At 37.5% G+C, this 14,888-nt stretch overlaps 1 protein-coding gene across 3 annotated transcripts in view; it reads right to left on the bottom strand.

The window, feature by feature from the left end:
- INTS6 (integrator complex subunit 6) overlaps nucleotides 1–14,888 on the bottom strand; it is a 40,765-nt gene that overhangs the window by 8,305 nt on the left and 17,572 nt on the right. For all 3 annotated transcript variants that reach the window (XM_085060539.1, XM_085060547.1, XM_085060555.1), the window contains 7 exons: nucleotides 7,386–7,569; nucleotides 6,282–6,407; nucleotides 5,474–5,628; nucleotides 2,509–2,661; nucleotides 2,238–2,370; nucleotides 1,657–1,751; nucleotides 1,151–1,261 (listed from right to left, as the gene is read on the bottom strand). In XM_085060539.1, the coding sequence (XP_084916665.1) occupies nucleotides 1,151–1,261; nucleotides 1,657–1,751; nucleotides 2,238–2,370; nucleotides 2,509–2,661; nucleotides 5,474–5,628; nucleotides 6,282–6,407; nucleotides 7,386–7,569 (957 nt within the window). The remainder of the gene's footprint in view (nucleotides 1–1,150; nucleotides 1,262–1,656; nucleotides 1,752–2,237; nucleotides 2,371–2,508; nucleotides 2,662–5,473; nucleotides 5,629–6,281; nucleotides 6,408–7,385; nucleotides 7,570–14,888) is intronic.

Genomic DNA, 14,888 nt, shown 5'->3' on the forward strand with positions numbered 1-14,888 from the left:
ACAGATAGTCATAACATTAATAAATGTGAAGTATATTATAATAACCAATTGTTTGACCAAATAGAGCTAACCCCCAATATTCTGTTAGATTTGCACCAGAATTAAACATGTTCATAAATGCAAGCTTTTTGGCAGAATACAGTGAAAAGAGCCAAAAGGAATTTAGGAACACAACTGCCAATTTTGGTTTTGCAATTTCACATAAATTTATAGACTACTCAAAAATTTGAATATGTATTGAGAATGCTGAATCTTTACTGGCAGGGGCTTTCAGAAGTTAGAAATGCTTTAAGTACAATTTGCAGTGCATGTCATTACATCTTAGAGGAGTCCAAAATGTCTAGGCTGAGACATCAGTTCACAGAATACTGAGCCACATGACTATGATTTAACAGGATATGCTGTAGACTTGAAGACATTTGTTTCCTCAAATAATCATTTATATTCATGTTTGAAGAAAAAGCTGGTCCATAAAAACTCATGAGTTAAGTTACAAGTACTTGGCACTACTGTTTCTTGAAGTTTCAAGTCCACTATTTTTTTATCTTGAACAGAAAGCTTAACATGCACAGTTCAAAAGTGGAGGTAGCAGGGCACAAATGCTTCAGCTGGTGCAGGAGCCTAGTCAAAGATTGATACTACTCTAAACACGGTCAACAATTTCAAATGGTAACCTGTCACTTCTAAGTCTGTATCCTTATTTGAGATTCTCAATTATGTCAGTTATCTTTTTTTTCTACTGAACACTTTCCACTTCATGTCACAAGCCAAAGAATGAACACTTTGACCCTGATGCACAAAGTACAAATCCCTATTTTCTGAAAAAATGCTAAAACATCTTTAAAGGCAACTTTTTCTTTTGGATAAAAGTATGTTACTCTCTACAACAGTGAAAATGCTCCTTCAATAGAAAAACCCCTCAATTTGTACTTCTGCATCTGTCTCTATATAGTTCAGTTTATGAAGTCTGTATTTAAATGTTATATTTTCCATCAATTCTAAAAACAAAAATTACTTTTTGCTAATTGCTTATGGGAAAGTATTAACTTGATCTTTCTGCTCTTTTTTCCTTCAAAGCCACTGAACTTGAGTATTAAGATTATCCTGCTATTAGAATAAGGTTTTAACTGCTCTTTTGCTTCAACATTACCTGCTGACTCAACTTTTTGAGATATGAAATGACACTGTAACTAAGTCCATATTCCACATTGTCAGCTATAAGGTTTGGTGCTCCCATCATTCTCACAGCTTTCTTCAAAGGCTGAAATATGGAATATATTGCATGGTCATATTTAACTTTATACATACACCAACTAACTGAACCGATTTCATATAGAACCTGAGGTTCTGAAAGTTCAAAGAGAACAACAAAAAAGACTCTCAGGGCAGCATGTTTTTCTTGTTTTCAAATAGTTCCATTCATACAGAATCAGTTAAAAATGTAATTTATATACAAGTCCCAGTGTACTATGAAATTATGAAAATTTCGTAACATTCAGGTCTCAAGCCTTCCACAGGACTCCCCTGAAAACACTACAATTATGTATGAATTTTAACTATTCTCTCTCAAATTAATACATATTTTACTTGAAATAGAGACTACATCCATAGTGGAAAGCCAACTATAAACCAGAAATTTTAACACAATCATCTTACCCCAAGATAATAAGGAGGCATTGTCTTCAAATAGCTTTCAAATGACTGACGCCATTTCAACGTAGGTTTTGCCTTGTGTACTTTAAACAAGTCATCTAATGGTTACAAAAAAGCAAAGTAACAAAATGAAAGGCATGTCTAGACAGCATTACATCTTTTTTCTAAAAATGAAAATTCTAGTAAAAACTCTTGAAGAAATGTAAATTCCTCAATTGTTAAATTAGTATCTGCAATTCAATATATATACAACTAAACCAAACATACACACACAAGATTAATGCTGCAACCAAAAGTGGAACCTGATAAACTATCAAATTGAATTAGTACAGATTAGAAAAAAATGGTCTTTAAAGCAATGAAAATGAGACCAAAACATATCTGGAAATTATGATTAAATGAGCAAATCATCTTACATAGAGTCTGAGTCATGAAGGCCAGACAACTGGAGACAACTGAAACAAGTTGCTGATTCTACCTTTCTCCAGGTGTTATTAGTACTGGCATTAATTGCAGTAATCTGTTTAGATTACATCAATGTTCCAATTGCCTACCCCATAAGAAAATTTATGGCTAATATTTACCTAGCAGTGGAAGCAGGACTGGGTAATTGTAAGGCATCACAAATAAATTCACACAATTCAGCGCTGTACTAGCTTTCAAGTAACCAAAAGGATGACCAAGTTCACTGTATTTTGCACTATTGCTCACATATACCTGTAATAAAGCACATTACATCGGATTACATGCCAAGTATTGTGTTCTGAAATTTTACATTCTATTTTGATTACAGAATAAGGTCTACAGAAAACAGCATTCCATAAAAAACTTCAATTCAGCATGCACTCTACTTGCCTGCCAGCAGGTCTGAGGGGATTTTCTTTCCAGGATAAACTGGGTCAGTGGTGAAGGTTCTAATTCATATTTATCAAAAGGCAGTTTGTCAATGACCATCGGCTCACAGTCAGTACAGGAAAATTTCACCACAGGATGAGATGTGCGAGGTGGCTAAACAAAGTATTCCACTGTTAATAAGTCTGCACAACAATTAAAATGCATTTGTGCTGTGATAACTTAAGTAATACAGCTTCTTTGAAAACACATATATTTAAAGTACCTATACAATACAGGATTCATTTATGGTTATTGAGTCCTAAGCAACTTATGATGTTAGCACTGTCTTATTCTGACAGAATCTTGTTTTCTAAATAAATGCCAATTACTTTACATAAGTAAGCCAAGTAAGTCAAGAGCAACATACAACTAAGACTTCTTGCATTTACGCAAAAGCTGTGCAAATGGAAGTTCTAGTGGGGACAAAAAACATCTTCAGTGCTACCCTGGGGCACATCCATTTTTATCCCCTACAGAAGCAGGTGATGTACTTTCGTATTTGCTGACTTCCCCCAACACTTCCTTCTTGGCAAATTTACCAGTTACCAAATTCAAACAATTATCAAGATCAAGAGCAGCATGAATTCAGAAAAAAACAAACTTTAAAAACTCACATTTTAACTAGGCCTCAAAAAAAAGTTATTTCAATTCAAGGAATTTCAGTGTCTAGACTTTTTTTATCTTTTTATTATTCACAGGTAAAAGGCCTTTGTGTCTCAAGTTTCAACTGTAAGTTAACAACTTTAAATTTCTTTTGCCAAAAGGGAAAGCTGACTTTTAGTGATGAAAATCAGAGCTGTACACATTCCACTGAAGAGAGGAATGTAAGCTCTTATACTTACCCTGGGCCTCCTCCCAAGGCCACTATAATATGAGGAAGAGCTCAATTGGGAAGCCTCATCCATTTACTCTCTTCACAAAAAGGTAACGAACAAATACACAAGATGAAGTAGAGACACCCAGGGTTTCTTGGACCATCTTACCACTTCACCTTGCAAGCAATTCTTTTATGTCTAAGCTCTAGGCTCCTCATTTCAGGATAAGCCACCCAGACAAATTATCTGTCAAGTGTGCTGGTCTTGCCTTGAGTGTCTCCACCCTGAGGAAGGTGTGCTGTCCAACTGCACAGAAAACAGGAGGTCCAACCAACTGGAGGAAGAGCAATTCTCTTCAGAGAAGATGACTAATAAATAATTGTGGTGGAGTTTTTGACCAAGCCAGAAAAGTTATACTAAGAATAAAAAGGCTACAAAAGAAATTGACTACTCAGACTTGAGAAGTCCAATAATCCTTTGCTGGACAGCAAAACTATTTTTACCTCTGAGCAGTTTAAGCAGCCATTTACATGTTACTCTGCCAACATAATTATTAGCAGACTTTCACACACATTTAAGAAAGCCTTGATGGTGTCATTACCCACAGTAGACTTAAGTTCTTGGGATAGAACCATTTGAGACAACTCTACTGTGGATCAGTTAACAAGGAGGAAAAGTCAAGTATTTAACTATGAACCCTTAAGCAGACAAGACATGGTACATACATACACATTGATTACAACATACGTTATGTTTTAACACTATTGTTAGAACAGCACTGAAATACAAGCCTTGAAACACTAGCAGTAAACTTAGCTCCCCAACACTGCATGAGGAAGGTTCAATGCAGAATTTCAATTGGTGTTGACAGGAATTTAGCTGTACATGACACTGCATTATAATTCTGAGATCTATACACACTACAACAGGAAAAAAATCTCATCTTTTTGTCTCTTGAGTAAGTCAGCTTCAGGCTTTTAGAAGACTTAGCTCAACAACTCTTCACTTGGCAAGATCTATTTTATCAATCTTGATCAAGATCAGGGGTGGCAAACTGTACTGATTCTGCACAGCAAATGGAGGCAGATATGCTACTGACACTGATTACAAGGAATACACAGGACCAGCTTAGCTTTCCCACAAAACACCCTTTAAATATCCAGTACACAATGGCATCTTGTTTTTTTAATGACTACTGAAGATTTACTCATATACACTAGCTTGCTTGTAGTTCAGAAGGACATGCACATCCTTTAATGAATGTGGCCACAGATGCCACTGTCAAACCTGTAAATATAACTAAAATTCCATACTCCCATCACTCAACAACCTGCATTTCAAAAGACTTCTGTTTTTCAACCAAGAGATAAATTTTATGAGAAGGTCAGTGGGTGTTAGTCAGCACACCTATTTCACATCAAAAGAACACAACAATTCAATGAAAATCATCAAGAAATGTAGGCAACAATTACAACTGCATTATTTCTATTTCAATGATTTCAAATATTGGCACAAATATACATTATACTCTATTAATGATTAGCTCTCTGACCAAAAGGTAGTGGCATATACATTCATTTGTGAAAAAGAACAAAAATTGTTCTGTGGGCAGTAATTAAAAAAGTGAGTTTTTTCTCAATTTGGATAAAGGGAAGGTATGGCTACACTGCACAACAGCAGATGAAATTATATTCACTTACTAGAATGAAAGCAGAACTACCACAAGGACTCAAATTATCAAGATCATACTATCTTTTATTAATACCCTCTTATGAGGCAATAGGATTTGATAGGCTTATACCGAAGTACCACAGTTTGTTACTTAACAGGGTTCTAACACTGAAGTGCATGTACTGGGTCAAAAACCTGTTACAGGCAGTTTCCTAATGCTTCAAAGTCACTAAAAAGCAAACCCCACAGTATTATCTGCTCATCAGTAACTTCTTAGGGATAACTGCAACACAGGTTTGCAAGTATCACTCCTTGGGTCACACTGCTTCCACAGTTGCTACAATGCAATACATATGTCAAGACTTGAAAAAAACCTGTGAATAAGAATTCCTGGAATATTCCCACATGCACAAACCCATTGCTTTATCTTCAGTACATACCAGCGTTGGAGAATTTTGATCTGGCCAAAAGGATTCAGGAACAGGCCAATGACCTATAGGAACCCCAGTTTTAGGGTTTGGTCTGACATAGATAAGTTTGTGACAGCTGTGCCAAGGTTGAGGTCCAAATGGTCTGGATATTTCCACCTGCCCATCTACAGAAGAAAAAGGCTTTGCATCAAAATAGTGTTAAAATTCAAGAGTATTACATACCTTCTGTGAATAGTTAAAGAACTACAATCCTGAGGAAGCCCTTCTGCAGTTAATATTTTTAAGAATAGCACATTTTTGTCAGTAAGCATTTGTGCAGAAACACAGACCGTGAGAAACCAAATAGGCATCGAATGTTTACAGGATCAGAGTCTAGAAAGCCAGTTATCTGGACCCCTTCATAAGAATCAGCTTCTTTCTCTTCTATTGTCATTAACATACAACCTTCAAATCCAAGCATTGAAAAAGTGATATACCTGACCAATACTGCTGGACTAACTTTTTATTGCAGCAAAGTAAAATCTAAAAAATCCCACAGACTGCTTAAAACTCATAAACCCCTTTAACTATGCCTGACATGAAAAATGCACTTAAGACTACCTGATTGGTATGACCAAATGCAGAGGTTTCTAGCAGCTACAGCCAGTATTTTGAAACACTACAATGAGTTTCAGATTTAGAGGGTCCTTTTTGTAGTAAAGTCTTTCAAATTGCAATAGTTTCCCTTTTGACTTGACAACTGCTACATTAAGTTCACTAAGTTATATTGATAGTCATCCTCGTTATTTGATACCATAGTGTAAAAAATTCCAAGTACCATCAATTGGTGAGGGATCTGGTCCAGCTTTTTCAAAATTTATTACCACTCCACTTTGCACTTTTTGCACCAATGACTCAAGACATTGATTCAGCATTCTTGGAGAGCACACACAGTATGATCGACCTAGAATAAAACAGTCAGGGTTAAAGCTGTTCAGTGCTTCTGCCCTTTTTTTAATGTGCATCATTTAAAACTGTTCAACTGCCACACACATTGATTTATGTATGGATCACTGATTTAAAGCTTCTCCTGAACACTCCCTCTTTGTTTAAGCAGCAAAGCAGCCTAGTGAAGCACTGACAAGTGCCTCATTGGAAATGTGTGGATTTTAGACCCTAAATGACTAACTCAAATTCCTGGTTGCATTCGTGGAAAATGGGCTCCCCCTTGTGACAGACATCAACACTTAAAACTGCCCACAAATTTCAGTCAACACACTTGCCAGTACAGGCTACATACAGTCAGAAAACAGTGGAATCAAATCCTTCTGAAATACTTTTCAAAGCCCTTTGTTTTCTATACATCACATCCCCTCGGATGCATCAGAAGAATCATGACATTTTTTAAATGTAATAAAATCAATGTCGGAGTTTGATCGAGAATATGATTTCTAAGATATTAACAATGTGATCTAAAACTGAGAGAAGTATCAACTCTGCAGAATTATGAATTCTGGAAGGCATCCTACATGCTCTGGAGGGAGAAAATCTGAAAAAAAAACCAACCATTTCCTTCACTTTGTGCTTGTTTAGACCAGAGCATGACAGAAATTTACCAAAACTATACTGCAAAACAGACTCAATTATTACAATTTTTAATTGCAGTACTAAGGTATAGTAGAAAAAAATGTAAGTTCTCTTACAAAAAAAATTCTGAAGAAAGTAGATTCACTCTTCCAAGACAACACAGGCTACATTAAATTGTCTGTAGCTTTAATGCTGTGTCTTTAGTTTCATTGTATCAGTCTTAAGAGTTTTTACAAGCACTAAGAACTTAGAAATCCTTATTCCATGATGTGGAATCACACAATTAATTGAACTAACCTGAATGCATTTACGTTTTGGAAAGTAATGACTTGCCAAAGGAAACCAAGGCACTCACCTCCTGTGACTTCACACATAGGTGTGATTGCAGAGTCATCCACTGGTACCCCTGTCATCTGCTCTGATTCTGGTGCTGTAATACCAGGCAAACGAAGAACCAAAGCAAATAACCTCTGATCCCATCGAAAGGGCTCCTTAGTCAACTCACTCCCAGGTAAAGGGGAATTGAGAGGTAAATGGAGCTGGAAAGGAATTTAAATTTGTGAACACACAACTTTTAAAAGAAACAAAAATTCAGGTTACACATTGCAATAGCAATTTACTCTATATAAGCACACCTCTCTCCAAACACATTTAATCATTTGATTCAGGTACTGTACATTACAAGCAAGACACCCTTCATTTAATCAAGACTTGGCCATTTCAAAGCAACATAATACAAGCTGAGAGTTCACAAATCAAGTGACAAACTTCAGAAATAGTGTTTTCTTTAGAATTTTACCAATAAAAACAGCTTCACTGCCTTATTCTTTGGTTCACTTTTCTGCAGAATGGGCCCATTCTCAGCTTAGTATTTTTCTTAATTTTTCAAGATAAGCACAACTGAACAAAAAAGTAATGTTAAGACTCTTACAGAAGAAATATAGCTTGGGTAGAGCTGCTGAAAGTGTATAGCAGCCAGGATTACCTACTCCAAATAACTCAGCTTCAAGTGAACTAATTCTGTTATGTTACAGAATCAGAAAAAGATTTTTGGTAATTTGGGTATAACCCAGAACTGAACTCATGCCTGTGCTTTAAGTGAAAAGCAGGTATCATCACAGTAGACACAGCTACCCACACAAGGAAGAATTGCTTTCCATGCACTGTTGTGTTGCCTCTGTCTGGGAAGAACTACTGAAAAGTTTTAATTCAAAATACTGAACATACCAAACACATGGGAGCACTTCTTTTTGCTTTAATTCACAGAAAATACAGTAAATAGATTCAAGTATCAGACTTCAAACATACAGCTACGGTCAAGACGTTATTTTTTAACCACTAACAGCAATAGCCAGACAGACTAATAGAACATCTGAAACTCCCAGGGACAGCAGCAGTTTTATACCTAGTTAACCAAAATGAGAAAAGCTTCTAAGGGACAGCACAAGGCATTCAGAAGATCCTACATGTTCCCTTGCATCCGGATACTGCACAGATTAGTGGGAAAAAGAAAGCTTAGCCAAAGATTCAACTACAGAAGCCCTGAACAGACAGATTTGCAACAAGTAATTGCAAGTTTCAGAAAATTTGATACATCCCTGGCTGATGATACCATTGTCAGCACAAGCAAAATTCTCATTTCACCTGGAGCACTGCAGCAACAAAAGAAAAAAACTCCCCAAAGCAATGACTCAAGTGGTGCCAATAGTTCCATTACCACACTAAATACAAGGGGGCTAAGCCCACATGCTGAAGAAAACTCATCCTCAAACATCTCCTCTCACGCAGCATTCAGAAAAATCCAAATTCTCAACCTCAGTTCAATGGTAGCAAGAAAGTACTAGTCTCTTCCAAAACTTGATGGAAATCCACATAAGCATTCATTATGTATTGCCTTCATTTGTGGTTCATTATGGTTAGAGAATTTGCAGAAAGCTCTTAAAGTGGTTTTATTTGCTTATTTTTAAGAGATAGCTTGAAAGCATTAAAACCTCATTTGCAAAACCAGATACCTCAGCTATATTTAGTTAATCATACTGGCAAAAATACATGCCTTGATGTTTGAAAAGCAATCAATTTATTGATACAATCTCGAAGCTATGAACAATCATGACAAGCCTACTCATGGTATGTGGCTAAGAATCAGAATATTTTGGACTTTTCAGCACACTTGATGATTCCTCCCGTTTTGTTTTTTGCTTATGCAAGCACAGAGTACATGTAAGAACCAAACTATCTTCCCAAAACGTTTCATGTTTTACATGAAATTGGTCAAAGGGAACTCAGCTGGTTTATTGCTGATTGACATGCATGTCTTTCCCCTCTACACAAAGAGCCACAAGGACTGCCTGACAAAGGAAATTCAGCTAAAAGAAGTCAAAAGAATAGCCACATTCTTAGTAAACAGCCTGGAATCCTGACTGTAAGAAGACTCAATTGCAAGCACTCCACCATCATCACCTGGGGCTATTAAGGAATGCCATTCAAGCTTTCCTACTTAGATCTGACTGAAGATATACTATCTCCAAAGAGTGTATTTGATCTGCAAAACACACCTATGTCACAGCATTGTTTTTCTTTGGGCAGCATATATATACACTATATGCATTTATATATCAAGTATCACAGTGGATCCTGCCCCAACACTATCCTGAGCTCAGTTTACCTCAAGCTACAAAACATTTCCTTGGCTCAGCTGGTTATATAGTGAGAACCTCAAAACCAAGGAGTAGTCAGAAGCTGGCCATTACATAATGTACATACTACCATCAGAATTGTTTTCAAACTGTAAGACAAAATGCAAAGCAATCATTATCAAGTGAAATGTCCTTTCCACAATTTAATTCCAGTTAAGTTTAACATCCTTTAGCATTTATATTGGCAAAGTTATAGATTCAAACCACCTCATTCACAGACACTAGTAACTGGGTCTTGTCACTTCCAGTTACTCTTTTTTTAACTGGTATTGTATTACCATAGCAACTGCATACCTAGCAGAAACTAAGATGAGCCTACAATTCTACATCTTTCATTTCATTTCTTTCCCCACGCATATTTTAATATGAAGGCATGCACACATTTTCCTCTTCCTCAACAACCAGAATGAAAGATAAAGGTAGATTGAACTAATTAAGGGAATGTTATTTACCAGCTATAGTCTTCAACATGTGACTGTACATGGACACCAAGTGTCCTCCCAGCTTAGTACTAGAAACCAACTGTTTTGTGTCATTCATTTGTAGAGCAGACAGAAACCCTACCATTCCCAAACACCATAACGAGTTATCAGTGTGTGCCTTATGCCACTCTTCCCTGCCTTTAAAACAACTAGAATATTCCAGAACTAAGAGGGGGTGGAATAGAAGAGTGTTCTAAAAGATCTCTTCAGTACAAGGTTATTGGTGAGCAGGTTTGTTTATTCTCAATCCTTGTTTCTAACTACATTTATGCAACCATAAGCAGCAGCACAGTCTAAAATCTTGGGGGGGGAGAAGAGGATCCTAGAGTCCCCAGGATGAAAAAAGCTAGATAAACATTAGAGCACTCTGCACTGACAGGGCAGTCTGAGAAAGCCAGTAATGATTTTCTGGTAATGGCTGCCCATATGGGCTCATCCATTAGAAGGGGCAGCAACAGCCCTGCTTAGGCTGTAGTACCCAGGTAATTACAGGCAGCTCCATCTTGGGAAATCTCATAAAAGGTTGTTACAAGACTAGGCACTAAAAAATATGCATACAGTCAACATCTCTTTTTGTATGTAAAAAAAACCCCAAACCCTTTAAAAAATCTACATGCAAGTAACCTTCCTTTCATGCTCTTTTGGTACCCAAAAAAAAAAGGCAAGACATCTCACATTCCAAGCAAATGTAGCCTTTCATCCTTACAGGACTAAGGACAGGTAACTGTTCAAGCCCAGCTGAGATCAGCTTTTGACAGACTGAGAAACTCTACTTACAGTTATCAACAACATTATGTTCTCCCATCTTTTTCCATCCAATCCTATGCAGTTACAACACACAGAAAGACACATTGTTCCTCCACAAGGGATAGCTAAAGGAGGTCCCAAAGACATCAAGGTCAACTGACACACCATGTCATCTGGCCATTCCAATGCCATGATATACTTGGCCATTCCAATGCCAGCATTAACCATGACCAAGTACTCACTGAGCTGACAGTTACACATCAAAAACTCACACATCAAGAGCTCTGGAACTCAGTGTCAAGGGTTGAGAGCCCAAAAACTGCTGCTAACAGGAGTAACAAGGATGAGAAAGAATGGAAACATATTTAATGGTATTTGCCACATATTTATTGCAGAATCTGCTTAGAAATCAAGATTTTTAACTGGAGGAACTACAATAAAAAACATAATGGAGCATTTACAGTTCCTGATTATTCCTGAAAGTAAGCAGAGCCTTGACACTTGTTGCAGTCCTTATAACTGCAATGCAAGGCAATCAGATCTGGGAAGGATTAGCGTGACAATGCCAAACAGCTGTGGGATGAAGACTCAAGAAAATCACTGATTCCTCCTGCAAGAGTCTCTCATAACTGGAAGATCAGAAGAACGGCAACATACAGAAACCAAGCAGCATTGCTTGTGCTTTTTACTTGCATAATAATTCATAAAATGTATCAATATGCTAATGACTCTCTTTTAATTTTGCAGACAAGTTTAATGCTCCTTAGAATGTATGTAGAGGGAGGACAAGGGAACACAGCTCAGCAGCTGTAAAACTGGAAAAATATGTTATTTCATAATATAAAGAGAAATAAGAAATCCCTTCAAGCATTTAAACATTTGTTTAACTGAAGATGAAGAAAGGGCTAAGACAGAATTTGAGGGATCAGACCAGAAGTGAAAGCCACTCCATAAGGAACCCATAACATGAGACCAACTAATTAATGATGGTTTGCCAGCAGAATGAGCCCATCCCCTCCTCAAGTTCTGACTAGAACTTGTGAGTCCAGGGAAGAGTCTGGTCAACAAGCCATGCAGAACATAGAACTGATGCTGGCACTTTTCAGTACATTGGCACTGGTGCAGTAGAAAGCAGTGCCAGAAGGGACAGAATTGAAAATGTTACTGACTCGTGCAGGTGGAGATGGTAATTGCATAGACAATATAATTTCTGTCTTCAGTCTGTGTAACCACATGCATGAGAGACAAAGCAGCACTGAAGGCTAAGACCCTGCCTGCAACACCCCTTTTAAAATCCACAAAGGAACAGGACATCTAAGGAATTCAGCAAGAGCTCTGAAACAGGGTTTAAGCTTGACTGCTTCACATTAGGGCAAATGGCAGCGTTCCCATAGTGATAAATTGATTTCATTGGTAAGAATGCAAATGTTCATCTGAATGACAAAGCTTTGAGAGAACTTGCCTTCAGGTTCCATGCTGGCATCACAGGCTTTCCAAAAAAAACTCAACAAAACACCAAAGCCCGACGTTGTTGATTCTCTTGTACATTTGCCTTAAAAGAACTAAAAATACAATGCCTCCATCGATGCTAAGAAGTAAAAACATCGTTGTCATAGCCAGTGGGATATGATAACTTCCAATACCAACTCTGAAAAGCCTCCCTGAAGTCAAACCCAAAAAACAGAATAGACATCTAAAAGTGACTGAAAAAGCTTTGTTAGTGAACCAAAGAGGAGCAATGAACTTCCCTGTCTCCACGGTGGTGTTCCTGTACTAATTCTGGTTCATTTCTGCATGTCCAACTTGAGAGGCACCTGTAAAGGACACTCATTCTGAACAATAGGACACACACTGACAACAGCAAAAGATCATCCCTGAAAGACAGTAGCACCCTTCAATGCTTTGTTCCTCCTCTCTTTAATAGTGTTAAGGATATTCCTACCAGTACACCTATGGTAAAAAAAAGGGAAAAAAGAGTCACATCCTCTGCTCGGTGTGAAACAAATACCCAGCATATACATATGGAAAAGCACTCAAAGAAACTTGCGTTTTGTCTTGCAGGAAGAACGGTGGTCAGTTTGCCTCCTGGAGGAACGGAAAACCTTTACACTGGCTTATTTACAACAAAAAAACCCTACATTAATTCACTATTATTAGAGCAAATTCTGCACTTCTAGAATGCAATTTAATAATCACAAAATTGCAACACAGGGCCAAATTTGACATGTTCACAACACAAACTCTCGGTGTAGCATAGGCTTATCAGTCAGTACTGCTCATGAGCAAAGTCTAAATTTAGTAGATAAATGCAGTCACCAGAAAAACCTTTTTCTCAACCGAAGTTACAACAGTTTTAAGATGTGAACATACAACCAAATGGTTGCCTGACTCTGGGAAAATGCCTTCTTTGTGAAGACTAAGATGAAGAAGTTGTACCCACATTAAAAGGAAAAGGAACTAAAAAACTTGGCTGGCTATATAAAAAGTCCTGACTCTTGTTGTAAGAGAAAGACCTTAACTACTAATGCAGCTTTCTAATCTAAATAATTTTGGATAATGCATATGGAAGGAAAAGTAACAGACTCATAGCACTGCGTACACTAGAAGGGACATATGATGGTTATACAGTCCAGAGGCTTTTGACTGCTCAGGATATTGTCCAACACAGCTTTTACCATCTCCACAAACACTGGACAACATGTTCAGTGTTCAATCACCCACGAAGTTAAACATTTTCTTGATCTACAATCAGGATTTCCCATGTACATGGTACAACTTGCAGCTGTTGCCTCTCATCTCAGCCACGGGTACCTCCAAGAAAAGACAGACGCCCTGCCCCATTAAGCTGTTGCAAATGCTGGTAAAGCACTCCCCAGTCTTCTCCTCTGAAGACTGAGCAAACTAAGTTCTCAGCCTCTACCCAGAGGTTATCTGCTTCACCCTCTGAGCACCTTGCTGCCCCTCATTTCAGTATGTCAGTGTCAGACTGTACTAGTCATCTGACAGAGATTCTCCTCAAAGGACTTACACAGCTAAGAGATTACCCAAAGCAGTACTCTGCCACTAACAGCATTGTATGTTGCAGAAGACTCTGAAAGGGTCACACTACTCTGTTCTACTCAGTATTTTGAACTGCACCCATTCAACCACAGGATTAAAGTGAAAATAGCTTATTGGGTAAAACAAAGTATGATGGAAGTGAGGTTTCATACAGATAACCTACTTGTTACCATGGATCCAGGAATTCCCTTTCAGTTACTAGCTATGCTTGTTAGGAGTCCACATAGAATTATGCGATCATTCAACTCTTCCTTTAAGTCAGATATATTATAAAAACCACTCATATACCACTTTTCATACAGACATATTCTGTAAATGCTGTAAGAATGCAATATAACACATTATTAGGAGAAATCTGAGTAACTAACGAACATCAAAGTACAACAAGATAATCTGTACAGTCAAATGTGATGCAGTACAGGCAAAAGTCTGAATTCTCTCCTTAAGTTTTAAAGCAGACCTTTGGATATTAACCTTTTCCCTGAAAAGGGAATGAGCTTAGAGATTTCTCGTAGTTTGTTTGGGTTGGGGTTTTTTTTCCCACTACTGCATGGAAGGGGCACTGAGCTGGCCAGACCAATCCTACCCCTAGTGACTACTTCCATCTTTTTAAGGAAAGAATTCAAAATGGCCAGTAAGTTAAAATAGTTCAGTGCCTCAGCATTTGCTGTACCTCTGAGTTTGCCAGATGTCTCAATGGGCACTCCAGTATATTAAGATATTCATTTTAACTGCTCTACAGATTCAATTTGGAATTTATTTCTTCAGTTCTTATCTTGAATTATAAGGACTACTGATTTGATTATAATATTTTTACAAACTCAGTATGAGAGTAGTACGTATTTCACATACTCCCTAGTGGCTACATCCTTT

Source organism: Lichenostomus cassidix, chromosome 1, assembly GCF_008360975.1.
Source record: "Lichenostomus cassidix isolate B80296 chromosome 1, HeHo_3.0, whole genome shotgun sequence".
Classification (NCBI taxonomy): domain Eukaryota; kingdom Metazoa; phylum Chordata; class Aves; order Passeriformes; family Meliphagidae; genus Lichenostomus; species Lichenostomus cassidix.